This window comes from Astatotilapia calliptera, chromosome 11, assembly GCF_900246225.1.
Source record: "Astatotilapia calliptera chromosome 11, fAstCal1.2, whole genome shotgun sequence".
NCBI lineage: Eukaryota > Metazoa > Chordata > Actinopteri > Cichliformes > Cichlidae > Astatotilapia > Astatotilapia calliptera.
The window spans coordinates 26,915,400-26,942,920 of NC_039312.1; the positions used below are offsets into that span (position 1 = coordinate 26,915,400).

The 27,521-nt window shown below is 41.8% G+C and overlaps 1 protein-coding gene across 3 annotated transcripts in view; it reads left to right on the forward strand.

Moving 5' to 3' along the window:
* The first annotated feature begins 258 nt into the window (after window positions 1-258).
* Window positions 259-27,521, forward strand: part of ago3a (argonaute RISC catalytic component 3a) — a 34,535-nt gene continuing 7,272 nt past the window's right edge. The window contains exons 1-13 of one of the 3 annotated variants that reach the window (XM_026185426.1): window positions 259-1,063; window positions 14,736-14,907; window positions 15,269-15,389; window positions 15,589-15,797; window positions 16,972-17,108; window positions 21,025-21,159; window positions 21,262-21,349; window positions 21,918-22,065; window positions 22,240-22,359; window positions 24,001-24,144; window positions 24,936-25,069; window positions 26,194-26,378; window positions 27,223-27,382. In XM_026185426.1, the coding sequence (XP_026041211.1) occupies window positions 1,045-1,063; window positions 14,736-14,907; window positions 15,269-15,389; window positions 15,589-15,797; window positions 16,972-17,108; window positions 21,025-21,159; window positions 21,262-21,349; window positions 21,918-22,065; window positions 22,240-22,359; window positions 24,001-24,144; window positions 24,936-25,069; window positions 26,194-26,378; window positions 27,223-27,382 (1,772 nt within the window). In that variant the 5' untranslated portion in view covers window positions 259-1,044. Of the gene's footprint in view, window positions 1,064-14,735; window positions 14,908-15,268; window positions 15,390-15,588; window positions 15,798-16,971; window positions 17,109-21,024; window positions 21,350-21,917; window positions 22,066-22,239; window positions 22,360-24,000; window positions 24,145-24,935; window positions 25,070-26,193; window positions 26,379-27,222; window positions 27,383-27,521 lie in introns of all 3 variants that reach the window. The other 2 variants (XM_026185427.1, XM_026185425.1) reach the window with 2 other exon arrangements.

Sequence of the window (27,521 nt, forward strand, 5' to 3'; positions counted from 1 at the left end):
TGCGTTTTTTGTTTGATTTTAGTGTGCGTTTAATACAGCTTTGTCTGAAAAGTAAGTCATGGGATTTATCAAGGCTTACTCTCATAGCATCCTGAAATCCACCTTAACTAATGATTCTTAGATATTAATGCATGGGTGGATGAAGAAAAAAATGCACCTCCTAAGTCTCAAACTGTAATTCATTCAAAAGGTGGGGTTACCTTTGGGTGAGGGCGGAGCTGGCGGTCTGACGTCTGGTGACACGGGCCCACCTCTTCCTGTCGGTGTCAGAAAGGCAACTTCACCATATTTAGCTGGCTTGCCGAAGCCTTGCAGAGTTGATCTGTCAACCAGACTGGAGATCGTGACACTTATCGGCGCATACATCGCGCTGTTGACAGCTTTACTTTTGGCAGCTGAACGCATACTACGGAGGACGACGTCGTGGGTGTACGGCCCTCGGGAGAAGGGCCCGTATCAGCAGCTGTTTTTAACGCAGGAAAAGTAGCCGTCGTCTGACAGAATTCCAACTCTCCGACAGCCTAGCTAGTCAGCTAGCTAATTAGGGTTGCTTTCCCGACATTAGCTTTGCTGTAGATACGAATTTATGACGTCTCTTTTAATGATCAGATATCGGTAGGGATTCATTTGGACTCCGTGACCCCGCTGTGATGATATCCTGACAGCTCCTCAAACCACTGTCCCCCCCCCCCCCACTCGAGCCTGGCTAGTGAGTTAACTTGGCTAACTAGCAGGTTTTCACTGCCACAGCGCCGCGTTGAGCAGCCAGCAGCTTTCGCCGTGGCAGTGAAATCCGATTGGATACGTTGACCGAGTGCAAACGGCGGTTTGTGGAGACTCTGAAGACCCTCGGCCGGCGAAGTGACCGTGCCGGAGGCCCCCCCCCCCCCTTCCTTTGACAGGACACAGAGAGACCAGGACCCTCGGCCACTCAGCGCTGCAGAGGCGGTGCACAGCCGAAGGAGACACCGGATTGAACGGAGGAAGAGTCCCAAACGTTTGACAACTGTGATCCGGGAAGTGAACCGGGCATTGACCTCATGAATGGAAATCGGAACTACAGGTAATTTATTCTGTCCTTACTGATTCGTTTGGTGCTTCACGGTAGTCGTAGGAGTCGCGTTTCCTGAGAAACGTAATATTAGCTAGCGTCGGTGAAATGAAACATCGGGATGTGGGGCTTTCTTCAGCCGAAGGCGTTTAACCGTAACCAGGGAGTTTTTCTTTTTGTCCGCCCTGCAGTTAATTTGCCTAAACATGCGTCACAGTTGAAATGGTTTCATTGAAAATCGCCAGTCATACCAGGCTGTATTCACAGGTTAAATACTGACCTGTCCATAACACAGCTCTGCCGGGTGATGAGGAGAGATCTCAGCGCAAAGTCATCAGTCAGATGTGGGGACAGCTGCTGAAGATGAGTCTCTGCATTATAGAAGACTTCAAATCCAGTGTGGCTTGTGGCAGAGGGTGAACTCTGGCCTGGCCTTCCACCCCCCGGTCTTGGTCAACAACTGACCCCAAACTGACCTCGGCATATTTTAGGAGCGGCATCCTCTTCCTGCATCTACGATCTAAAAGATGTGCTTTGTCATGCCCCATATTTGTGTATACTAAAACATTTTTAACCTTTCCTAATGAGGGAGTTGCCAAACTTCAGTTATGGCTGTTGAGCCAGAGATAATTGTTTTAAATTGGCCTTAAAGACTAGAAAACTGTGTTATAACACATTTTTATCTGTGACCTTATGTAACATTGCACACTTTTGAATGTCGCCGGAGATGCATGCTGTCACCTGGCTGCATCCAGGCTCTTTCTCTTGGTCTTAGTGGCAGTTAAACTGTCTGAACCACCTGGCCTTTGTCTCATCTGTAACGGAAGCTTTCCACTTATGTGACCATAAACTGAATGCTAGGTACTCTTGATCAGCCACTGACACATGATACAGCAGTTGGTTCACTGCCCACCTCCTCCTCTTCAGAGGAGATCCCTCTCTGCTGCCTAATGTCTCATTATCATCTCAGCTCCTCTCAGGTGGGACACTTCCCAGCATTGCTAGTAGAAGGGACCACAAGGTGTTTTCCTAGTAACCGAGCACCTACAGTAGAGTAAAACGTGTATGCACAGTGTGCCCTTTGAACTAGAATAAACTTGGCGTGTTCTCACAGGCCAAATGACTAGCTTGTTATCTCCCAGTTAAACAGGATGTTTAATCTGCCTCTTCCCCAAAAGAAGAAAAGTTAGCCGATTTGCAATTTCATGCAGAGCATACTGCTAGCCAGCCTAACATTAAGTGCATTAAAGAGCGTGCTTCATGCTTTCACTTTGGAAAGCATTAATGCATTAATACAAACAAATAAACAGAGGTAGTTTTAATGTGCAGGTTTGAGGCTTCAGGGTATTAATATTATTGGTCTTCATACTGGTTCACAATCCCATATCACTGACGGCTGCAGTCAGCTCTGTCTGGGTGAATAATTGAAAGAGGGTCTTCCGTCAGTCAGTTAGTCAGTGGCTTGGAGAGTGGTGTGAAAATGCGAATGGATTGCCTGCTGAATTAGAAACTGATAGCGACTCTTCTCTCCAGAACTGGTCTGAGCAGCAGCTTATGTGGTAAGGAAATCATGGCTCTGGGGAGCTTAGCACCAAGGGTGTAATGAGTAGAAGGCTTTTGAGTTTTAAATAAATCAAATCCATTTTGATGTGTTAACTCCACAGCGTGTCCCCAAACACTTTCTCACTTGTTATTGAAGTAATATTACATTATGGCTGAGTTTTTAAGCCAGAACTAGTGATAATGTTCAAATCACGGGCACAGTTATATAGGACTCGTATTTAAAGTAATCTGTATTCTTTTGACACGCAGAACGCAGAGATTTGAAGGTTTCAGTGGCACTGGGGGTGTGACACATCTGAAACCGAGACATCAAACCGCAACACCAACATCTTCCCGTACTATGATATCCATGTGGAGCTGTTAATACCTAGCTCAGATGTTTCACAGATTATATTTAAAATGCATCAGTATGATGGAGGTTTTTCTTGTGTGGCGCTATACAAGAGAGCCTTTAAATAAGCGGTGGGTATTTTGGGAAATACGTTGCTTTAGTGCTGTGATTTGTTGTGCACCCTCTTGTTTGTTCTCCAGTCATCAATCTCTCACGTAACTGTTGGCACAGAAGGAAATAATCACATCAAACACATTGCTTTGCACCTAAATTTTGCTCGCAGCAAATTGAAAATAGCAGTTCAGTCTGCTTCAAATGGGATTAATATATTAAAAAAACAACAACAAAATCCGCAAATATGACACCTGTCACTTCCAGCCGTCATCTTTCTTCTCATGCTTAATGCTAGATCAACTTCTATGAAGGTAGCATTAACCTGATCTCAGTAATTTCCACTGTGTTACTGATTTTTAACAACATTATGTAGTGTGTAGTAGTATCCTAGTCAGGAGGGATGCTGAAAGAAGGAAAAAGGGTGTGGAAGAGTGAGGTGAAAGTCAAGATGAAAAGAGGAAGACCACAACGACAGCTCATGTGGTGAAAGAGGGTGAGGGGGAGATGTAGGCAGATGATCCGCTCTGGTGTCCCGTAAAGGGAACAGCTGAGAAAAAGGCTGTCCAGCTGTTTGGTCTGTTTACCTGCATTAGCCAGTGTGATCCAACTTGACGGTTCCCCAGATTTATTCTGACCCTTCTCTAGAGAAAGAAATATTAATTAATCTTATGAAGTACATGGACCGGTTGTTATATAGCCCTTTTTTCTTTTTTTTCTACTGGAGCACTCAGAACAACATACCTCATTCACCCATTCACACTCGGGATCAGGTCAGTATCTTGTCCAAGGATACTTAGGCACGCAGACTGGAGCAGCCAGGGATTGAACCACCAACCTTCCAATTAGTGGATGACTTCTCGACCTCCTGAGCTACATGCCAGAATTTGCACAGTAAACTCATCAATTTGTGGAATTCGGTGCCAGCTGCATCAGAAATTTAAAAAGCAACTCTCTGGCTATAAACTTGGAAATGTTGACGCTCTCAAATAGATCTCCAAAGCCTACGTTAGTTTCTCTGTGAGATTAAAACATTTGTTTGCAAATAAACATAACCTGCTTCTGACTGTAAAACATTTTATGAGGAAATGCAGAAAACTCTGAATCTTTCTAACCTTTGTATTATTATAAAAGTAATGGCCTTTATTGTGTAGGGGCTGATCAGGCTCAGCGGAGTGCATTAACGACGCCCATTCAGGAAAACCCCTCATATGAAGGTGTTACAGCTCGAGGAGAGCAAAATGATTAAGTCTGTCATTCTGAAAATCCTAAAGACTTGTTGCTCATAGGGCTGCTCGCTTATGGGGGGAAATTATCTCAAGAAGAAACTTGCGTTCAATGAAATGAATTACCTTTAAGTCAAGTGAAAAACTAAAGAAATAGATCTTCGTGGACTGAAGTAATCCTGCCACAAAAATAGATAGTCTTTATGAAAAGGTCAAAACTACAGGGGGGGAAAGATGTGCTGAATAGGAAATCAAGAGAGTTACTGCCCTGCAAAATAGAGCATGGTAATGGGTTTATCTTGGTTTTCTCACTTTAATAACTGCAAAAGTAGAGTTTGAAATTAAAGATTGATTCCTTGAACAGCTTTAGTGGAAACAACTGTATATATAAACATACTGGGCATATTGAAAGATTTACTGGAAGACAATGAGACGGCACGTACAGTACAGCAGGGGGGGCTCCCCCACCTTCCAGCTGACACACTACACCGAGTAAGCAGGTGGGATTTGAGCTGGCTGGAGATGAGTCAGCTTCACATGAAAGGCATCCTTGGAAGTGGGTTTTACTGTCCATTAACACATTAATGGGACATGAACTAGTTTAATGAAGAACGACTCTGGAAAATGAGTGTTTGTTTGTCGCACCACCGTCTTGCTTTTGTTCTCTTCGTTTCGTTCCCCACTTGTTTTTCTCACACTCGTGCGTTCGTTTCCCGCTCTTTTTCTTTTCTTTTTTCTTTAAGTTCACACAGTTACCACCCCCATTCCCTCCCGGGTTACTGCTTCTGTATCCTTCTCTGTGCCCCAGTGGGAAACTCTGCCTTCCCTGTCATTCTCCTTGTACGTTGATTCTCTGTGGATTTTCAGCAGACAGTGGGGTCGGCTTTGAGGGAGGGCTTAGTACTTGATTTGCAGTCTCTCCTCATAATGCTCAGTTCATTCAAGCAGCCTGCTGACAATAGGCAGTCCCCGTCTAAAACCCCAGCCACCCATAATGTTAACATTGGTATATTGTTGCTGGTTTCTATGGAGAATGCAATTTAGCATTGCTTTTTAGTTGTTTTGTAGGGATTTTTTTTTTTTTTCTGTTGTTGTTGTTGTTTTATTGACCAAAGCTTCCTAAAAACATCTTTCTTTATTTTAAACAGAATATAATCTCTTAATGTAATATGGAAATGGTAAGTGTTGGCTGTTGTTGGAACATTTTAACGGAGTTGAGCGTCGCCACCGCTGCTGTCTTGGTTACAGAAAATAGATGCGACGAGGAGGCTTAGATCTGACTGTTAAAAGATTTATAAAATAGGTTTAATTTGACTGAGACCATAAACTCAGGAGGAAAATGTTTAGAGGTCAATGCAAATGACTTTTTTTCCATGTGCTTCTACAGGACAGAAGGTCTTTTTGTAGCCATAGCTGTTTCCATCTGGTGGCATTCAGATAAAACACTGGTTTAAGGCACTTCTGCTTCATTTTTGCGACCCGGAAGCTAGGTCTGTTTTTGGTCTGTTCATTCCTCAACTGAGGAGAATAAAGGTTGCTGTACTCTTGCCTTTTATTGTTGCGTTTCCCAAAATAAAATCTGATAAATAAGCTATCAGAACCATTTTAACATCATCCCTTAAATGCTGTGGTCCTCTTATTTTCATTGAAAAAGTGTTAGTCATGTGTTGCAGTAGTATACTGGGCGGCAACTCTGTATGACACATGTTTTGGGCTTGCAGCTAGTGGGTGTGCATTTTGTGAAAAGCTAGAGGTCTGTGATGTGTCACCTTGCCCTCTTTTCCACCTCCACCTTCCCCCCCCCCCCCCCCCCCCCCCCCCCCCCTTCCTGAGATCTGTTTTTGGGGGGAGCTCTAAGGGTCTCATTTTTCTTTGGGGGGGTGATATGGAGAGGAAGAAGGGGGCGGGTGGTGACTGAGATAGGGAAATGTGTCTGTGTGCTTTGTTTTTGAGCTCACTGGAGAAAAAACAGAAGTATATTGGTTAATCAGTTCCAGCAGACTATCTTCATTATTATTCCATTCGGCATTGACAAGAGAGCTGTCAATAGGCAGTCACGTAAGGTAGAGGTGCATTTGTTTGGAAAAGAGGAGGTTGATTTAAATGCTTCTCAGGTGATGTAATGACAGAATAATTCAGCAGAACCAGAGGGAGTCATTTAAGAGGCCAGTGATTCCCTTCATTTCTACCTTCTGCTGATATGTTAGAGGACCACATCAATTTTTCAGTACGATCAGAAGTCAGTCATTTCTGATTGTTGGCCTTTGGCCTCAGACATGTATTTAGTAGATCTAAAACGTTAAGCTGAAGACTTTAAACAGCCATTTTGAACTCTCTTTGTATAAATGTGGGAAATTAGACTAAAGGAAAAGCGTACATGGCCAGAGGCTAAACGATACGTTGATGCTTATTTCATTTGTCTCGGTTGTATCAAGGTGTTAACTGTGTAAATAATTCAAAACCTTTAGCTCTAATTATATTAACTATTATTTATTAAAGTCCAGTTTTAAAACAAACTTTTAATGTAAGCCGGTTCTTATTAACACTTTAACACAACATCAAGTGTTGCTCTGTTTCGGTTGTAGTTAAGCTATTAGATTGCTCCATCCACTTTTCCACTCAGCCTGGACTAGTAAAACGGAAAGCCCCATTTAGCCTGCCTGAATAAATTCTCCCGGTCATTTTAACACAGCTAGGACTTTTTGTGTGTAAGTACACACATCTATCTACATATGAATAAATGTATGTATAAAATATGCGTAAGCTGAGTCAGTAAGACGGCCTAATGCCAGTGAGTCAGAAGAATTTTCTCATAATAAATGATTCCTGAGGGGTGAGGGGTACTTTACCCTGACCTCTTCTTGGAACAAAACCAGTTGTTACAGTTTTGAAGGTAAATTTTTAATTGTTGCTTAATAATTTTGGGCCTTCGTGTTTATGTATTGATTTTTTTAGTTTTCCCCCTCTCTTTCAGTTTCATAGTTGGTGAATGTTATCAGTCTGTGACCTTTCTGAACACCAGCCAGGCCAGTTTGGCACGGAAACTCTTTCTCTGCACATACTTGGTATGCAAATTATGTAGTTTGGTATTTTCTTGCTGATTTTTCTTGGAAAAAATGCGTCACGTAGATGGCAGCATATGTTACCCTAAAACCTGTACATCTTGATATTCTGGAGGGAAACCTTCAGTCTTGGACCTTCAGTCCATTCACGTGGACGTTACTTTGGCACATAACACCCAACTAAACACTGTTGCACACTCTTACCAACAAGGCATTGGCACCCACTCTCCCTTCAAATTCTCGAGATCCCAATTTAATTGAGTTTCCCCGAGTTTAGCTTGAACAAACTTGAGCTACATCCACCAACAATGTCCCAGCCACCACAGAATACAGTATCTCTTGAGGTCAAAGCTGTTTTGAAGATACAAGAGGAACCGTTACTATGTTAGGGAAGTGGCTTAAACGCGGTTGGTTGGTGTACATTGTTCAGCGTTAATTGTGAATTCACAGTTATCCACGTGAACCTCCTGATCTCCTTGTCTTTCTTTGTTGAGCTTTCAGGCACAGGGAGAAAATTCAGGCTCCACAAAGAAATGCCTGGAGATCTGGTAGAGCAGGTCATTCACTGATCAGGCGGTTGGTGGTTCAATCCCTGGCTTACTTGCCCTTCTAGTTTGCAATTCAAAGTGTTCTTGGGTAAGATACGCAATGCCCAGTGCATCCACTGAAGTGTGAGCACGTTCTTGATGGTTACATTTTATTTTTATTTATTTATTTTTTAAGAGCACTGTATTTATGTGTGAATTGATGAACATAACATGTATTGGCTTTAATGCTTGGAGTAGAAAAGTGCTATGTAAGTGCTGGTCTATTTAGCCTTTTACTCTGACTTCCAAAACATGCATGGTAGCTTATTCTAAATTAGTTGTCAGCTTGAATGCAAGGTGGATTGAGCACTTAAGTACAGTTTGAATCTCTGCGAAAAGGCAAAATGTGGCTTGTAGTGTAACCTGCTTTGAGTGGTCAGATTAGAAAAGCTCTGGATAAACTCCAGTCGCTTCATTTTATTCCTCCACACAGTCAGGCTCGTAAACTGTGCGCTGATAATGAACTGGATGGTCTCATTCCTCTTTTACCTGGAAGATTTTGCGTCCGTGATTTCCAGAAAAAAACCCTCAGATTTTATTACTGACTGTTTGCAGAGGAAGTGATGTGTCTGGAGTATATTTGTGTATGGTTTGTTCTTTGCAAGTTTGAATTTTAATCTGCATTTGTGAATGTGAGGGTGTACCTTGCCTTTCACCTGTGACAGCTTGAATAGGCTCCAGCACTCCAATGATCCTGAATTGGATAAGCAGAAGAAGATGGATGGATTGAGTGATTTAAAAAAAAAAAAAAAAGTTGGTAGTAATGATTGAAATCCATTGCATTCTTGTAATAATTACTTTAATTAATAAATTACTTTAACATCCACTCTTTAGCTCACGTTCTGCTTCAGTTTGTTCTCGTGTCTGATCAGGGACTCGTCAGCCTGTCAGTATGTGGCATCTTGTTGGTGTCTATCCGTGGTAGAGAGTGGCAGCGACTCCCTTGGGTGCCAAATGCAACACTCTTGAGATTGATGAGGGTGGAAGAAGAAGGGAGGAGTCTGGCTGTGAATGGTGTGCATCAATCCTTGCTGTCAGTCTTTCTGCGTATGTCTGAGTGTGTGTGTGTGTGTGTGTGTGTGTGTGTGTTTCTAGGATCTGGGTGTTGGGACTGACGCCATTGTGCCTGGCCACTGAGCACTCTCCCTGTTCCCACAGCGCTGGCCTCTCCGGATTAGAAACACAACAGCTGTATTGTGTGTGTGTGTGTGTGTGTGTTGGTGTGTGGACATGTGCACTCGTTAGTAGCGTGGACGTTTGTGTACTGGGGGATGTGGCTGAGGGAGTTAGCAAGGACTGGATGTCAGCCGAGCTTCTCACCAGCTAGTTATTCTGGCTCTGAGCCCACTGTGTACAGTGTGACTGTGTGGTGTTGCAAAGCAGCGGAGTGAAATGAGTTCACATTGCTGAGATGTTTCTTGAAAATATTCATACTCTAAGAAAGGCATCTCAATTATTGGTTTGTGATATAATGTTTACTTGTATCTTATTCCATGTGCACCACTGCAGAGCAGTGTGGCACTGATGGCTCAGTAGGGTTGTTTACAATTAATAAAACCAAATATCTTCACTTGTCTTTGCCAAAGGTTTTCTAGTAATACAAAGAAGCCACTAAGGCATCTAATTTAATATCAATGACTGCGTGTGGATTCTTATTTATTTCATCATGATGTGACGATGTAAAAGGAGGCAGAAGTGCTTTTGCGTGAGCTGAGTTGGGAACAAATTAAACACGTTCAGAGAAATGCTCACTGTAATCTTTAATAAGCTCTTAAATAGGTCTAAATTCAGAGGAAATGGAACCAAAAAAACCAGGTTTAATCTTGATTAGTCGATCTGTGTTAATTGGAAGATTAGCTTAAGTTGTAGCAACATTTCACATAAGCCAATTTTACACATGAACCCCACATAATGTTGGCAGAATCGGTTTAAGCAATCGTCCTGTTTTCTTCACTCTCATGTAAAACAAACATGGAAATTGTCACTGTGACCAAGATTCAGTGTTCGACGTGACTACACATTACAAGTGCCACATAGTGCTAAAGTGAAGATGTTAAAGAAGTATGAATGAGAAACTGTTAAAACTATTTAAAACATGATAATGATAAACGATAAAGACGTCTGAATGCAGCGTGCTTTACATGCAAGAGATGAATTGTGTTGCAGAATGTCTGGTGTGCAAAGAAATGAAAAATAAAGCAAATGTTCTCTGAAAGCTTAAACTGTCAAGATTCACAGCTGTCTTTGGAACTTATTATATTTAAACATGGTGTAAATTGTGGATGACACATTTGTTAATGTTAATCTTTCAAAACAATATTTAAAAACTTATGTCATTGAAGAAATCTGCTATCAGTGAAACTACGGTAGATTAATTCAGGTTCTGAATTTTTCAAGCACAGAAAAAATGGAAATGGTGGCCACTAGTATTTCTCTTAAATGTGGAGATGCCTAACATCTCAGCCCTGTCTCTGGCCCCTCATCCCAAATAGGTCGCAGCGAATGGCTGCTACTCCGTGAGCCTGGTTCAGCCAGAGGTTTCTCTCTGCTAAAAGGCAGTTGTTGGTTTTTTTTCTTGCCACTGTCGCCAAGTGCTTGCTCATAGGGGGTCATCTTGGGGTTTTCACTTTATCATTGTAACGTCTTTACCTTACGATATAAGTGCCTTGAGGCAACGATTGTGATTTGCCGCTACATAAATAAAATTGTATTATGGAGCTTTGTAAGATTTGGCAACATTTTGGAACCTCTTAAATGGCAGTCCATCCATTTTCTTCTGTTTGTCTAATTCAGGGTTGCAGTTGGGCCGGAGCCTATGCCTGTCATAGGGCAAGAGGTAGATTGGTGACCTGTCCAGGTTATAATCTGTCACTCTCACATTCACACCTAGAGCCAATTTAGTGTTGCTAAGAATAACCTGACATGCATGACTGTGGGAGGAAGCCATAGTACCCACAGAGAACCCTCGCAGAAGCACGGCGAAACTCTGCACACAAAGGCTCCAGTTGATTTGAATCCAGGTTTGTTACCCAGACGAAGCCATGTTAGCGAGAAAAAATACAAATAAATCCAGTCTTTAGCATACTCATTGTCTTAAATAACTGCCCTAAAATTAAAACAAATAACTGATCCCAGGGCTTAAAAACCTTTTTTTTTTTTTTTTTTTTTTTCCTTTTTTTTTTTTTTCTCAACCAAAAAAATTAAATACATGAATGAACGTAGATTATTATTTTTTTGACTTTTTGACTTTTTGCCCTCTTTTACTTTGCACATTACAGCCTGGGGGAAAACATACTTATAGATTACATCTACTCTCTTCTGTTTAAGACGTCCTTCCTGTAATTACCTAAAAGTGCACAGTGCACAAAAACACATGCAGCGTGGTATTTTTCAACTTGCGGAGGTTTCCTCGAACGCTTACAGATGCTGAGTCTACAAAGACTTGGTAACCGTTTTGATGTACACGTCTGTGGTTCAGATTTCACTGTTTGTAAAGGCAAACTGTAACAGGCGCTCCGCCAGCAGTCGAAGACTTTAATGCCCTCTGCATATTTTGATTATCATTTCGTGTTTTTTCCTCTATAGATGTTACTGTAAATTAGTGTATCACGCTTGCGTGTTGTGGGTTGTACAGCTTCCCACACACCTAGCAAGCCCCAAGTGTCCCCAAGGTTTGATTGTCAAGGTCTGAGTCATCGTATAAAAATATCAGTACTTAGTTGTCATGAACGTCTTGCTGAGAGTTACCTCTAAATCTTTTATACTGGTACTGTGGTTTTTAAATTTTTTTTTTTTTATAACAAAGCGTGAGATTTGTACTGCTCTCACGGTCACTCCACCACCATCTTCAGTTAAACTTTCCTCTCAGGCCTTCTTGTTCCTGCTTTTGTCGATAACTCCGTTTGTTATGTCTGTCTGTGGAGGGAACTGAGATGCAGCTTTCAGGAGAGAAAGATGCAGGGAGAGATACTTGGCCTGTTGCTGAATGATCGGGGTCAGGGTGGCTATTTGGAAAATGCTGTAAAAACACATCTGTGTGCCATGCTTGGTAAATTTTCAGCATCACAGCATGGTGCCTGCCATGCGCGTAATGTTGTGAGGTCCCATCTATGTTCACAGCAAGCAGTAATCGCTGCAAATGCATACTTTGGCAGGTTTTATTCATCTGCAGAAATCTAAGTAGATTATATAAAAGGAAAAAATCTTTTGGTTTCTTTTTGCTGTGCACAAGAAGTTTGGGGCTTAAGGAAACTTAAGTTTTTTGAATTGTTTCTGTGGAGATTTTCACTTTGCATGCACCATTACATGATCTCAAAACATTTGCAAAAGTGACAGACTCGCCCATAATCGCGATTCACAGGAAGCTAAAGAATGCAGAGGCCGTCTAGCCAAATACCACAGTGATGGGACCGGTGTTTTGATTACAGCGGCACAACTTGTTTCGATGCCACGACGGCATGACTGCAGGAGGCAGGTTGATGGGACGTTTAGCTTCAAAGAACTAAACGTTTGTTTCAGGAAGACGTGACATTTGTGCGAAATGCCAGAAATGGTAACTAATTGTGTAACGTGGGAAATATAAGGCCCTTCTTTCAGCATGCCGGTGCAAAACCACAGCTACAAATTACTGTACATCCGTGTGTGGTTTTCATATCGAAACAAAAGTAAGTGGTAGGGGTGTGTGTCTGTGTGTGCAATGCCACAGCTTGTTGCTCTGTGGTATGCCTTTTTTTTGTTTTTGTTTCTTCGTTTCTTTTTTCTTTCTTTTTTCTTTTATTCACTGCAAGACCCCATCATTGCTCCTGTAATTCACTCACTGCATAATCCAGGAACAGGATGCTCAAGTATGTGTTTCTGTGCCTGTGGTGGCTCTGTGACTCACACTGAATGGAAGTCAGAGGTAGATGAAAGCTAGAAAAAGCCAACTCTGCCTACTATAATCCTACCACTCCCTGCCACCCCTCTAATACTTCCCAACCTCACTGGGACCGTAACAAAAAAGAAGCGTTCTTATTAATGAAGAGCTTCTGGAAGTTTGTATCAAGGACTGGAATTTGTGGAATTGGCACACACCTTTTCTTGCTTTCATTCAGACTGATCAGCATGTCTTCCTCCTCTTTTCTGTTTCGCCTGTGTGTCTCAAATCAGGCTTACCTCACAAGTTTCACTAAGGGGCCCAAGGGAATTACCATTACAAAGTACGTGTGCACATAGTTTTGTGTGGGAGAGACGACCACGACAGGAATTCCAGACTTCTCTTTTTCAGCATTTTACCCCAGCAGCGATTTCAAACAAGTGGCCTTTACCCTCCATCAACCCTGTTAGCCTTCACTCCAGAGCCCACCAGGGGAGCAACTGAAAAATTGAGCAGGGCAGAGAGCACCAGCTTCCAAAGCCCGACTGTAAATAAACAAGCTCACGTTGTCTGCTGATTCGTCACAGAAGGTTTCTGTTTCTGTTGTGGAGAGGTTTTTATGAACTTCCCTTCAGCTGGGCCCTCAACCCCAGTATCACCCACAGATGTCAGAAATGTGCAATGAATCACAAACGTAATATGACTCATGTTTCAGTGACACATTGGGGGCAGAGCCCCAGGCATTGAAAACTGAAAAAAGTGGTTGTGAAGAGGCATGCATAAAGCGAGTCTCTCTGGAGTTTTTGTGTAAAAGTGTCTCTTGTATAACAATATCCTAGTGAACTGTGGCATTATAAGTTGAATCCAAACAGTGCATTGGCACATCAGCATAATCGTTTGGGCCGTGTGAAGGCAAGCCTCAGCAGAGCCAGAAATAGCCCTGACATGAGCGTGGTGCATTAAGTTGAACAGAACGCTCCGTTTCTGGATCAAAGTGACTCATGTCAAAGACATCTCATGGTCTTGGTGTTGGTGTGCGCATGTTCTCTTAAGACCAAATGTGTGATCTGTGTCGCACACAGGTCAACTGCCCGACACGTGTTTTTCGTTCTCTTAGTGCTACACAACTAGCCTTCGTTAATATTGCGCGGTGCTGTTGTAGTTCCAGGAGAAAGTTGAATCATTGTTTTTTCCTGCTCCTCCTTGAGTTGGCAGATCCTGTTAAAAGTCATCTGAAATGTGACGACAGTCATGTCGGAGGGATGTGAAGTCACAACATTGAGTTTGTTTATTTTCTTTTTCTTCGCGGTCTTTCTGCTGTTTGTTGTTATTTGGATGAGAGATTTCTTATGATAGAAGCTGTTGTCTTGCATCATTGAATATGTTGGTCATCAAGAGTATTTCATCTGGTGACTCATGCACCTCCTCATTCAGATTCTGTATATAGTTAAAATGAGGCGGACACATGTTTCATTGTGAGTCGATGTGTCATGAAGCACATGTCAAAGAGCTTACATGTCTGTGGGTTTTTCTCACTCTTTTTTTTTTTTTTAAAGTATGACAGTATTCAGTACACAGTCATTACTATTTCTTTACTAGATGTTTCCCTGCGTATCTGCATCATCTCTAGACTTTCCTCTGTATGCAGGATTAAGTTCTAAGTGTTAGATGTGGTTTCACTGAGTGTAGCATGTTTGTTTATTAAAAAACATAAAAGTACCTTTTAATTCATCGTGCATCTTCTTTCTTTCTTTCTTTTTTAAATGAATAAATAATTGCTTGTGTCAAAAATGAAACTCCAAGCAAATAATGTAATATCTTCTAAGGAGTATATTGCTAAATCTAATCACCTTTTAGACTTTACTGAAGATAAACTAAAGGTCTGAAAATGCTAAAAGTTCCAGGATGTGTATCAACCTCACATCATCTTTTAATTTACCCCCCCTCAGGAGCCGTTGGGGCCCAGTCCCTGTTCTCCATGCCTCGGCGGCCTGGCTATGGCACCATGGGGAAGCCAATCAAGCTGTTGGCCAACTGCTTCCAGGTGGAGATCCCCAAGATGGATGTCTACCTCTACGAGGTGGACATCAAGCCTGACAAGTGCCCACGGCGAGTCAACAGGTAAGATTGATTCACTGGCTGCTTTCTGGAAAACCTCTCACATGCAATATTTACATTAGCTACATTTCTCGTTCTAATCCATCATGAAATATTGAGCAGCTTGAAGTGACCTAGCACTTGCCAGAGCGTACCTGAAGTTGTTGTACACAGAAGATATTGTTTGTGTTGTACAGGAGGGGCACGGGATGAAAGCAAAATCTAATGCTAGCTTTTTTAGCCTGGCTTATAGCTGCCAACTGCCGCTTCTGTCCAGTGGAGAGCTCACAGCACACAGTGTAAAGTTGTGCCTGTTACTTCTGTCGGCATGCACTTTTTACAAGAGACAGAACAACTGCAAATCCTTTGTGTTCATCTTGTGCAGGGAGGTGGTTGACTCTATGGTGCAGCACTTCAAGGTGACAATCTTTGGGGATCGCAGGCCAGTCTACGATGGAAAGAGGAGTTTGTACACAGCCAACCCACTGCCTGTGGCACCCACGGGGGTGAGCTGCAGAAAAGACACAGACACAAAGGAGACAAACGCTCCTTTTTCTTCAGTGCAAACTGAATGTACTCAGACACACAATCTCAGCTGCTCATTATCACCTTAAGTGAGAAACGATGCATCCCTGCGGTTGTTAAAGAACGTAGACGATGTTCAGAGCATCAATCTGTCTGCACTCCTTTTGTTTTGGCCCACAGGTGGACCTGGATGTCACTCTCCCAGGAGAGGGAGGGAAAGATCGGCCCTTCAAAGTTTCCATTAAGTTCGTGTCTCTCGTCAGCTGGCACATGCTCCACGAGGTGCTGACTGGCCGCAGCATGCCTGAACCCCTTGAGCTGGACAAGCCTATCAGCACCAACCCTGTACACGCAGTGGACGTAGTACTGCGAAACTTGCCCTCCATGAAGTGAGCTGCTTATTGCTGTCATGTTTTGTTTTTTGTTTTTTTTCTTGAATGATTTCCTTATAATACCATGTAAGATAACTGGCAGATAAAGTTATGGAATGAACTTAAATTAGGAACGTTTTCATCCTTAATTTACTTTTACCTTCTGTACTTTCTTTAGCTTCATCTTCAGTCACCAAACACAGACATTGTAAAATCCAATCCCTGAGATACTCATAGCAAATACAATGTATTTATTTTGTCCTAGTAGCACTAATATCAGCACTCCGATCCCAGCGGAAATCAAACACGGCTGATACGGTCGCTCACAAGCACCTTACCACCTTTCATTCAGTATCGCTTCCCTAAGGCTCAGCAAAAGCACACTTGAACACAATATTGCCAGAGCTGTAATGAAAACCTTTTTCAAAGCATTATTAAAAAGTGGTAATATCGACACCTTTCATTTAGCTGTGCTCACAGGTTCTGGCAGCCCGGTATTACATTGGCATTTTGACACATTGCAAATGTAGGATTTGCAAAGACAAATGAGACCTATATACAATACATAATGAGTCTTTTTGGACGGGTAATAGGAGGTTAATGGGTCCGGGCAATGTTACCACCCTCTCATCTCGCTGATGTACTTTCAGGCCATATTGAACAGCAGCTGAATGTGACTCCGCATAAATTCATATTAACCTACATTCTCAATTCAAGCTAATTTTACTTTTTCCTTCATCTTCAACACAGATTTCTTTTGCTCCTATTTGACCTTTTGTTTTTCAGGCATAGCCGTGAGATCATGGTATGCTAATCCATATGAGCCAAAAATTCAGGCTGCTCTAAATGCTCTGCTTTAGGACTCTTGATGATGTAATTGAGAGGGGATATCTTAATATTGCTATCTCAGGTACACAGCATTGGCCTCAGTCACTTACTTTTCTAATCTTCTGTTTGCAACTGTCAGCCAATCAGAAGAAAGCTGGCTTGATTAACAGGTGGCTTAAAGGGAGAATTGCTAAAACACCTCCTTACAGACACGGTCAGTCTGCATCAAGCTGCAGATTTATATACTGTTAGTCATATATAGAGCTACTCTACTAGAGCCCAGAAAAAAATTGTGGAGCTGGAAATGAGTATGATTGGGTTCCCTTTAATATCAAACTTATAATTCCCCGTTTTCTGCATCTAGGTACACTCCAGTGGGCCGATCCTTCTTCTCTGCTCCAGAAGGCTACGACCATCCTCTGGGAGGTGGGAGGGAAGTTTGGTTTGGTTTCCACCAATCTGTGCGCCCTGCCATGTGGAAGATGATGCTAAACATTGACGGTAAGAACAAAAACCCAGTGTTTTCCTTGCCATCATTTTTTTTTTTTTTTTTAATTCTTGACTCAAAAACAAAAGAGTAAAGTCCATATTCCTCATATTACTAAATATTGAAAAATGCCCAACACCCACAGCCTCTTCTTTGTAATTCAATTTTTGGTTGTTTACAGTCACAAATCAATTTTGCCGTTTCACTTTTGCAGCTGGGGAAGCTGGATTATAATATCAAGTCTCCATGTTACAGTTTTTATAGAGTTTTTGCACATGATCTTTCCACTTTTTATTTGAAGAAATGTAATGACTTTATTGGACAAAACTTTGACATGCTTCTTAATAGATGCATGTCAAACTTTATTTGTTTCAATAGCAATGATGGGGTCTGGCAGGCTCACTTCATGCTGTACTGAGGGCCTAATGTTTTCATGAATACCTTCTGTAGTCTAAAGAGAAACTTAGGCCACGTTCACACTGCAGGCGAAAGCGCATCAAATCCGACTTTTTGGACCCTATGCGACCCATATCCGATCATGGTATGACCGTGTGAACCGCACAAATCTGATATTTTAAAATCCCATCTGAGTCACTTTAGTATGTGGTACTGAATCCGATACATATCTGATGTTTCAGAAAGCGACTGCTGTTTGAATGGTCATGTCGCATTAAATCCATCTTTTACGTCACTGACACAAGACAGACGCCAATTATCAGCGCCGGAGAAGACATCGTGAATGTTTCCTGGCCATCCAGTGTAGATGTTAGTGAAACTGTTGGGAAGACAACATTGGAGAAACGTTAACATTTTATTTGTACTGTATGATCTGCAGATTCTGACAGAAATCTGCAACTATCCTTTGAAGCACCGCTCCTCTCTAAAACTGCAATAAGGATCATTATTAGGCCATATGTAAATAACAAAATAACTTTATAACTTAAAGCAAAATTGGGAAACATAAAGTCAGGAACAAGTCTTTATATTAAGGGCCATCAGTCAAACAATATTTTTTGGTCTGGTCTAAACAGAGTGCGTTGTGTGTGACGCCTTCTTTTGCGCATGCGGGCCGCTTTGAGGGTTCACACTAGAGCGCGTTTGCTGTCACATTTTATTTGTAGTGTGAACGAGCAGACAAAAACATCGGATTTGAGCATTAAGACCTGCAGTGTGAACATAGCCTTAAAGATGAGCTTTTTGCTCTTGTGTTGTCACGCAACCAACCTCGAAACTCCTGCTGTTTTATGTTCAGTCACCGGAAAACCGATTCGATTTGTTAGCGTCGAGTTAATTCTGTTGGCTAAATGTGGGTTGTTTGGAAATGAGTAGAACTGTTGAAAATCGAAATCAATAATTGGCTCTAGCTTGAGCTTCCTATCAGTAGAGAAACATAACACGAGACAATGCACTACAATTTCAATCTGTTGTTATTTGTGGAAAAATATGTGGCAGAGGGGATGGCAGAGAATGTGTCCTGCCATATGCACACCGCAGGAGGCTTGTGGAGATTGTGTCTGGCAGGGCTGCTGATAAGAGAGTGTGTGAGTGTGAGCGAGAGAGCGCCTAAGGAACACGGAGGAAAGTGGGTTCTTGGCTGGATGGGAACTGACTAGTTTGTTGCTGTGGAGACGGAGAGAAGCATGTATGTGTGTGCTTGTGCTGTTGTGCCTACATATATGAGACTAGTGGGTGTTTCTGGGGTCAGGAGGGTAGCTGTGTGGAGCGTTTCCTTGAGACAGCTTTTGTTTAGTTCTAAGTGCTTGAAGCCGCTGTCTCTTTTGGAGCATCTCTGCTGCTCTCTGATTTTTTTTGTCTTCTTTGGCCTCTTGTACAGAACACTTGGCCACCTGAAGTGTCTTGTCTGCTCTTCATCAGCAAACTAGAACTCCGACTCTTTGCAAACCATTCACATGCTGCATTGTATATTTGTAAAGCAAAGTAGTAAGCCTGCCTTAAATAGCCAAGCACGAAGGAAACTAACACTACCTCCCACAGTCTGCATTTTGTGCGTGTAAGTACTCTCAACAGCTACTTCATTAAGTACACCTATTCAATTGGTCTTTAATGTTAAAAATCTAATTGGCCAAATACATGTCAGCAACTACTTTAGTCGTGGTCAGAACGACCTGCTGCGGTTCAAAATGAGCATTAGAATAAGAAACAAATGTTATTTAAGTAACTTTGAGTGTAGTCTGACATCAATGGAGCATTTACAAACTGCTTCAAATCAAATGACTCAAATAGCTACTCTGTATGCAGAAGAGCACCTGTGAAGACACAACACATAGAATCTTAAAGTAGATGAGCTACAGCAGCAGGATTTTGACCCTACCCCATGAATGGAGGTAGGGTCAGAATTTGGTGAAAACAACATGAAGGAATGGATCTGTCCTGCCATAAATCCTTGGTTCAGGCTGCTGCAGGTGATGTAATCGTGTGGGGGATATTTTCTTGGACTACAGGAGTATTGATGCTGACCATGTCAATCACCACAGTATACTTCTGATGGCTGCTTCCAGCAGAATAGCATGCCATCTCACGAATCTCAGATCATCTCAAATTGGTCTCTTGAACATGACGATGAGTTCACGTATATCTCAATCCAATAGAGCAGTAGGAGATTCGCATCATGGATGTGGAACCAACGACTCGGCAGCAACTGTTTGAAGCCATCATGTAAAAATGGACCACAATCACTGATGAATGTTTCCAGCACCTTGTTGAATCAGTGCTGTGAAGAATTAAGTCAGTTCTGAGGCAAAAAGAGGGTCCAACCCGATACAAGCAAAGTGTATTTAATGAAGTAGCCAGTGAGTGTAAATGAAATTATTTTAATTGCAGAGCAGTGAAATCTTTTTAAAAGTTTTCTTTTACTTCGGTGACTCAGACACTTCTGCGCATAGATAATGAAAACAGAATGCGTGGGAAGGTAAGCTAAGCGTCATAGATGTGCGTTTTTAGTGTTTTCAGAGACGATGTTGATGACAACGCATCACTAGATTACTTCTCAAGATTCTCATCCTCACCGCCGCACTTCTCCATCTCCCCGTGTCCATTTTTGGGTTTCCTTTGATCTGGCTTTTAGTTTTGTCATACCTGTTCTTTTTTTGTTTCCCCCTCTCTCTCATCTCACAGCTACTTTTATGTGCTTATACACAAGGTGCTAATGCAAGGTAGCCTCCACATCCCCTTCTGCATGAATCATGCTTCCTGCGCTGTGTGGTTACCATGCACATTTTGAATGAACATCAGGAATACACTTTGTTCCTTTTGGAGTCTTTGCTGTTATAGCTCAGCTGGTCTTTATATGGTGATTTTGGTCCTTTACTGTCAGGTTTTGACTTAAGCTTTTATTTATTTTTTTATTCTTATCTCTACTTGAAAACAATTTCTTTGGGAAGTGCTGCGAGTGTCCCATTGGCACATACCTCCACTGCCTGCTAACTGTGCACTGAAAAGGCAGAAGTGTCACCACTTGTTCTACTCACGAAATTTGGTTTCCTGTGACTTCTTTCTCTTCATCAAATTGAAAGTGAATTTGAACGCTGGTGTCATTTTGTCACCTTAGAGGAAATTCGGTGCAGATGATGAGCTTTTCTTGACGTCATGAAACTTTCGAAATCGCTGTAAAAATGGTGGCTGTACTGGATGTTTTCCATGGGTGCACCAGAAGACGAACTTGAAAAGGGAAATTGGCAAAGAAAAAGAAAGTAATGCTAAATGTTCTTTCTGTTGATTGGACAGCCTTTTATTTTTTCTGATGTTGATTCCTGTCCAGTAATAAACAAAACATGATTTTTGACTGGATATAACTTTTTTCTCTTTCTCTCTCTTTCAGTTAGATATTGTTTGCAGTGCGTCATATTCATTTTTCTTTTTTTTTGTTGTTCCTAAATGACACTAGTTGTTTTGCTTTTTTTGCCTTTGCAGTGTCTGCCACAGCCTTCTACAAAGCCCAGCCAGTGATCCAGTTCATGTGTGAAGTGCTGGATATTCACAACATCGACGAGCAGCCTCGGCCTCTCACAGACTCGCACAGGGTCAAATTCACCAAAGAAATCAAAGGTGACGAGTTGAGTTCAAATCGGATTAAACTGGGACTCCACGAATCACAGCTCTTCATACAAAAGCAAATACTTAATGGTAACACTTTGTATTATTCACCAGGTTTAAAGGTGGAGGTGACGCACTGTGGAACCATGCGGAGGAAGTACCGCGTCTGCAACGTGACCCGTCGACCTGCCAGCCATCAAACGTGAGTCAGCCTCTGGGGCGGGCAAGGGAATAGGAGCCACTGCGAACAGTGTGCGAGTGAGATGAAGGCAGGGGAAACCAGAGGATGTGTTCACCGAATCACTACCAAAGAAACCAGATAATGGCTGACTCATCCGACAACCATGCGCTCGATGTTAGTCATCCCTTCGTGAGGCAGCTGTGTGGCTGCAGTGTCGGGACTGAACTGCTCTCTGTGCCATGACTACAGTTTGATTATTTTTTTTAAAAGGGAAATTATCTCTGTGATTTGTCAGTTTAAGCCCGACAAAAACACATGTGGATCTAAGCTTGGTAGTTATTGCTTACTTCCCTAAGCCATTTCTTTCATCCTGAAACTGACAATAAACCAAATATCTATTTAAAAACAAATAAAAAAAATATGTTAAGACTTTTAGCAGTTGAATAGCTTTGCATTTGCAGAGGGATGACCTTCTGTCTGTCACTTGCACATTAAGCAAATTAATAGCGAAATAATGTGCGGGGCGCTTGACATAGCTCACATCAATTAACATTTGCATTGCTCTTGACAAAAACTCTCCTCTCTGCAGGTTCCCTCTGCAGCTGGAGAATGGGCAGACTGTAGAGCGTACTGTAGCCCAGTACTTCAGGGAGAAGTACAACCTGCAGCTCAAATATCCACATTTACCCTGTCTACAGGTGGGCCAGGAGCAAAAGCACACCTACCTGCCCCTAGAGGTGAGAGAAAAGAAGCTGCATTTCCACTCAGTTATGGGGGGGTCCGACAGTAACTATTAAATCAAGCATGATGGTCTGGTGGGCAGCTCCCAGAGCAGCTGAAGGAAAAAGCTCCGGTTTGCCCGGGGGGGAAGAAAAAAGGAAAGCCTCTTATTTGCTTTTGTTTCCTTGCAGGTGTGTAATATTGTAGCTGGTCAACGGTGCATCAAGAAGCTGACAGATAATCAGACCTCCACTATGATCAAAGCCACAGCTCGCTCTGCACCTGACAGACAGGAGGAGATCAGCAGGCTGGTGAGTTCTGGAAATGCCCTCTGAATACGGCTCTCCTGTCTTCTACATGCACACGGTTTGAATATAGGAAATTACAATAAAGGGCTGTGTTTTAAGAATTGTCTGTTCAGTAGAGAAGAGGGGTGTCAAACATAAGGCCCACGGGCCAGAATTGGCCTGGCAAAGGCTCCAATCTGGCCCACTGGACAACCTTGGAAAAATGTGAAGGAAGTTCTAGATTTTGAATTTTTAGTTTTATTCTTACAGTTTATCCCCCCCTCCCCCCACCCAACACACACTACATTATTATTAAATAATAATATTAATATATTTTAGTGATATAATTTAACACATTTTGTATCGGTTTATCAGGCAACGGTAGCTTGAAATTTCATTCAGTAGCATATTATTAGTAATACTGCTGCATGTATTGCTGATGTATTTATGTTTACTGCTGTTAAAATTAAACCAGCAGAGCATTTCATCCCTCTGTAGTGCTTCAAGAATGCATTCCCAGTGGTTGAGTTTAGAGTAGAGGTCAAAAGTAAGAGCCTCTTTTGGGGGGTCAGGGGTGACTGGGTGCATTGTTAGGCTTGTTGATACTTGGTTGCTGTACCGTTCACTTTTTGTGTTAAATTACGGGTCTTATAAGCTCCTCGACTACATTCTCATTTTATATTGTGAGCAGAGGCAGGTCTACACGTTTCTATATCACATCTGGTCACTGCAGGCTCAACAAAATGTTGTAATCTTAATAGCTTTAATGTGGAGCTACTATAGTGTCTGCGGCATGCTGTTTAGAGAGAGGATGACAAACTATGTAGTGACTCCCTCTGGCCACGGTCAGATCAGCAGCACACATGTAATACCTGCCCTCACCTTATTAAACCCTGTCTTGCTATCTGTTGACTGTGGAGCAAAATGGCCACGTTTGCCCACAGGAAATTATTGTCGATGTCACTGCGCCGGCATTTTCATTATACGCAACATTTCTCGTAACTGAAAGAACACGGTGGTTGGAATAACAGATTGAATGTTGCAGGAGCACAAAACAAGCAGATAATCTGTGTTTGTCAGAACTACATAATGGATCCTGTAATACTTTTGGTTATTGTGGTCATGGGTCCTGTTCTGGACAGAAGTGCTGACATTTGACATTTTGTGGCATGTCAGTAATTTTCATTTAGTCTTTTTTTTCCTTTTGCATCAGCGTCATATGAGCACTTTAAGACTAACTTTGTTACGGCTCTTCCTCACAACCAGCTCTTCGAGGTTGGTTGTGGATAGCCTAGTGTGTTTAACACTTGTTTTTATATTAACACATTGAGTATAAGGTTTAAACACTGAGCTTTAAAGGCAATCAGATTTTGTTACTTCACACAGATCTGTGTATCCCCTTTGTTTTCAGTCATCTTCAGGCAGAGTGGTGGTGATGTGTTAATCATTTAAAGGCGAGAGAAAAATATGTCATTTTAATTGCAGATTTTTCAAAGGTTACTTTTAATTTGCAAAACCCCCCATAAGTGTGCGAGCAGCAGCAGAAACTTTGGGAGAATGATTGTCTCTATAGCACACCCTCACAGCACTGCGGTGGCTTTTAGTCATGCTGTCAAAAGTTACCTTAGCCTGACCCTGCCTAATTTTACTACTCTTTGCTTCCAGGTGCGCAGTGCCAACTATGAGGCAGACCCTTTTGTGCAGGAGTTCCAGTTCAAAGTGCGTGACGAGATGGCCCACGTGACGGGGCGAGTGCTACCCGCCCCCATGCTGCAGTACGGCGGCAGGGTGAGCACAGAGCACTTTATGGTACCCTTCCTTTAAATCACGCCCATTCTCTCTGTTTGTCTGACACGCTCTCCCCTTCTGCAGCCTTTACTCCACTTTCTCTATGGGGGAATTAACCCACTGGCTTCTGTGTGTGCTCCATGATGTCACCGTTTTTGGTCTTTGTGGTTCAGTCTCAGTAGTGCAGCCTTTTATTTCAATTTTTAGAAACGTTTAATAAGTTCACGATGTTGAGGCGGTCAATTGGACATTTTAACTTTTTAATCATTTGCAACAAAGATTATTTTGAATCCAAAAGATCACCCAATTCATGATTGGATCGCTCCTCAAGTACATTGGATACGGAGCAAACAACATTGCTAATGCTAAAGTGTAGAAGCGGCTTATTGAGCTTGAACCTCAATGTTGATTAACATCTTTCTGTTTATCTTGGAGGAAAGCACCAACTGTAATGTAATAATGAAACCTTTGACACAGAAATACACACTTTACTAAATGTTATGCACACAGTAAATTACATCTTAAATGCTACAGTCTGCAGCACACAGTACAAATGGCTTTGCAGTAAGATTTCAAGTTAAGATTTTAAAAGTTACATTTTACTAAAAAGCTTGTTTTTATGTAGTCTGTGTTTGTCAAAATGTGAATTTATGTACAAGTTTGGTGTGGGTCATGGGTGCGTTTGGACTGTGTGGATTTTCCGAAACTGCGTTTACCTGTATGTGGTTGTTGAGTCTGTATGAGGAGCGTGAATGTGAGTGTTTTTCTGCATAATCGCAAATACATCGCCTGAGATTGTAGTGTTGTTTCAGAACCGCACTGTAGCCACGCCCAGCCATGGCGTGTGGGACATGAGGGGAAAGCAGTTCCACACCGGGGTAGAGATCAAGATGTGGGCCATTGCCTGCTTCGCCACACAGAGGCAGTGTCGAGAAGAAATCCTCAAGTGAGATCCTGTGCTAATATATTTTTTTTTCTCATCCCAGTGGTCTCCTTTGTAGGTTCTTTTGTCTCACTGTGAATATGGTGGTGACGCTCAATCACATCACCGTGCAGTATATTTATAATATGTCATCATAAACATTTCTAAATCATGTCTTTTTTTGCCTTTCTCATTAAAATACTTAAGTTTGTTTTGAAAAATGGTTTAAATCTTCCAAAATTAACTAAAACATACACCCTAATTTCTGATTCTGTTGGTGTGTGTGTGTGTGTATATGTATGTATGTGTATGTATATATATATATATATATATATATATATATATATATATATATATATATATATATATATATATATATATATATATATATATATATATATATTATATGTGTGTATGAGCTAGCAAAAGTTAAAAGAACGGCAGCACCTTTTAACACACAAACTGACAAAACAGTGCCCCCTGGTGGTGAAAGAAAATTCAGTTAAAATTTTAAGAGGGTGGTTACAAAAAGTACCTTTGAGCTGCTTTGATGTTAGAAATGAGCCAATTTGTTTACGGGTGCCTTCCCAAACTGCAGAGCACAATCAATTCATAATTTCTGGTTCAAATAAAACCCAACTAGAAGAATCAGATCATCTGAGCAGAACGCGGATGGCCATGTTGTTTGTAGAAGAGGCCTTATGTTTCCTTTTGATGTCTTTGTTTTTACTAGTGGAACAGTGCATGTTCTGTTAGACAGAAGCAGTGTTTAACTCTCAACACTAAAATCCCATTCCTGTTATTATCTAAAAGCATTTTAACACCTACTTGAGAAATTACAGTGCTTGTGGAAACATTCCAGCTGGAGTTTCAAGTACTCAGATTTGTTCAGGCTTTCAAAATGCAGTTTTGAGACACGAATTTAGGATGAACAACAACATAAATAGACATTAGTTTGATTTTGGGCATTAAGACATAATGACTAAGCTAACTGCCTTCAATACAATATTCATGTTTTGCAGAGAAAACTTGGCACTGTTATTTTCTTTTTCCCCCTGAGCTCATCTTCAGATGCTACATTCTTGGAGCTCTACAAAAACAGTTGTCTTCATTGTTTACTCTTTGCTTGCTTCCGTTCTTCATGTCAGGGGTTTCACAGACCAGCTGCGTAAAATCTCAAAGGATGCTGGGATGCCCATCCAAGGCCAGCCGTGTTTCTGTAAATACGCCCAGGGAGCAGACAGCGTGGAGCCCATGTTCAGACACCTGAAGAACACCTATGCCGGACTGCAGCTCATAATCGTCATCCTGCCGGGAAAAACTCCTGTCTACGGTTAGAAAACTGCTTAAAATGAGGCATTATATTTGAGTCGAGAGCAGTGTTGGGTACCGACAAACAAAGTCATTTGTTACAGGTTTTGCCTACTTATAAAAAGATTACTTTTGCATTCCCCAAAATAAACACTGCAATTAAATTCCTTGCAGATGTTAGCTTTATAGATCAGGGCACGTGTTGCCTACTGCCCAGCTACCTTTTGATTGTGTTGCTTTTATCTCATTTCATAGTGAGGTAGCGTTAGTCTCATCTCCTCCGCTACTTTTCCAGTAACAAGATCTTTCACTTCCTGAAATTGACAGCTTAACCGAAGTAGAGGCTGGCCATTGCCGTGTCTTTATCTCCAGCATCACTCTTGCTATCAGAGAGCTGTGTATCCATCGTTTGTGTGCTGTGCTTGGCAGGCACCTATTATCAACCGAAGTTTATAGAGTTTGCATCTCACTGTGATGTTTTTTCCTTTTCCCCTAAAAATTCAAAGTAATGCAAATAATTCTGGGAAGTGAAGGCTGTTCTCTCTAATCTTATTTGCTGTGGTACACGTGCACACTGATGCAACCGTACGATTTGATACTAGTAGGCATAAAAATGTCAGTGTGTTGCTTTGGAATTTTTTTCTTTTTAATGGCAACAAAAGAAACAAGATAACATTTTAACAGTAAACTACGATCTGAACCCACACTTGTTGGTCTTAATATTAGTAATACTGTGACTGGATGTGGGAGTTATGAGCCCTCTTCTTTGTCTATCAATTTTTCAGTTGTAATACAGATTTGAAATCTTTGCGTGGGGTGTGTGCGTGCGTCTGCCTCTGACTTCCTGTTTTTTGCATCACTCACAGCGGAGGTGAAGCGTGTGGGAGACACTCTGTTGGGCATGGCGACTCAGTGTGTTCAGGTTAAGAACGTGGTGAAGACGTCACCACAGACTCTGTCCAACCTCTGCCTCAAGATCAATGTGAAGCTGGGAGGGATCAACAACATCCTGGTACCTCACCAACGGTGAGCTGTGGTCTCCCTCTTATTATATGGCAGTGTTATAATGCTATATTAAGACGTCTTATTAAATAAAGTCTCACGTTAAGGGTTAGGGTGACATGACACTTGGTGTATTGTTATTTAACTACCTCAGTGTTTTTGA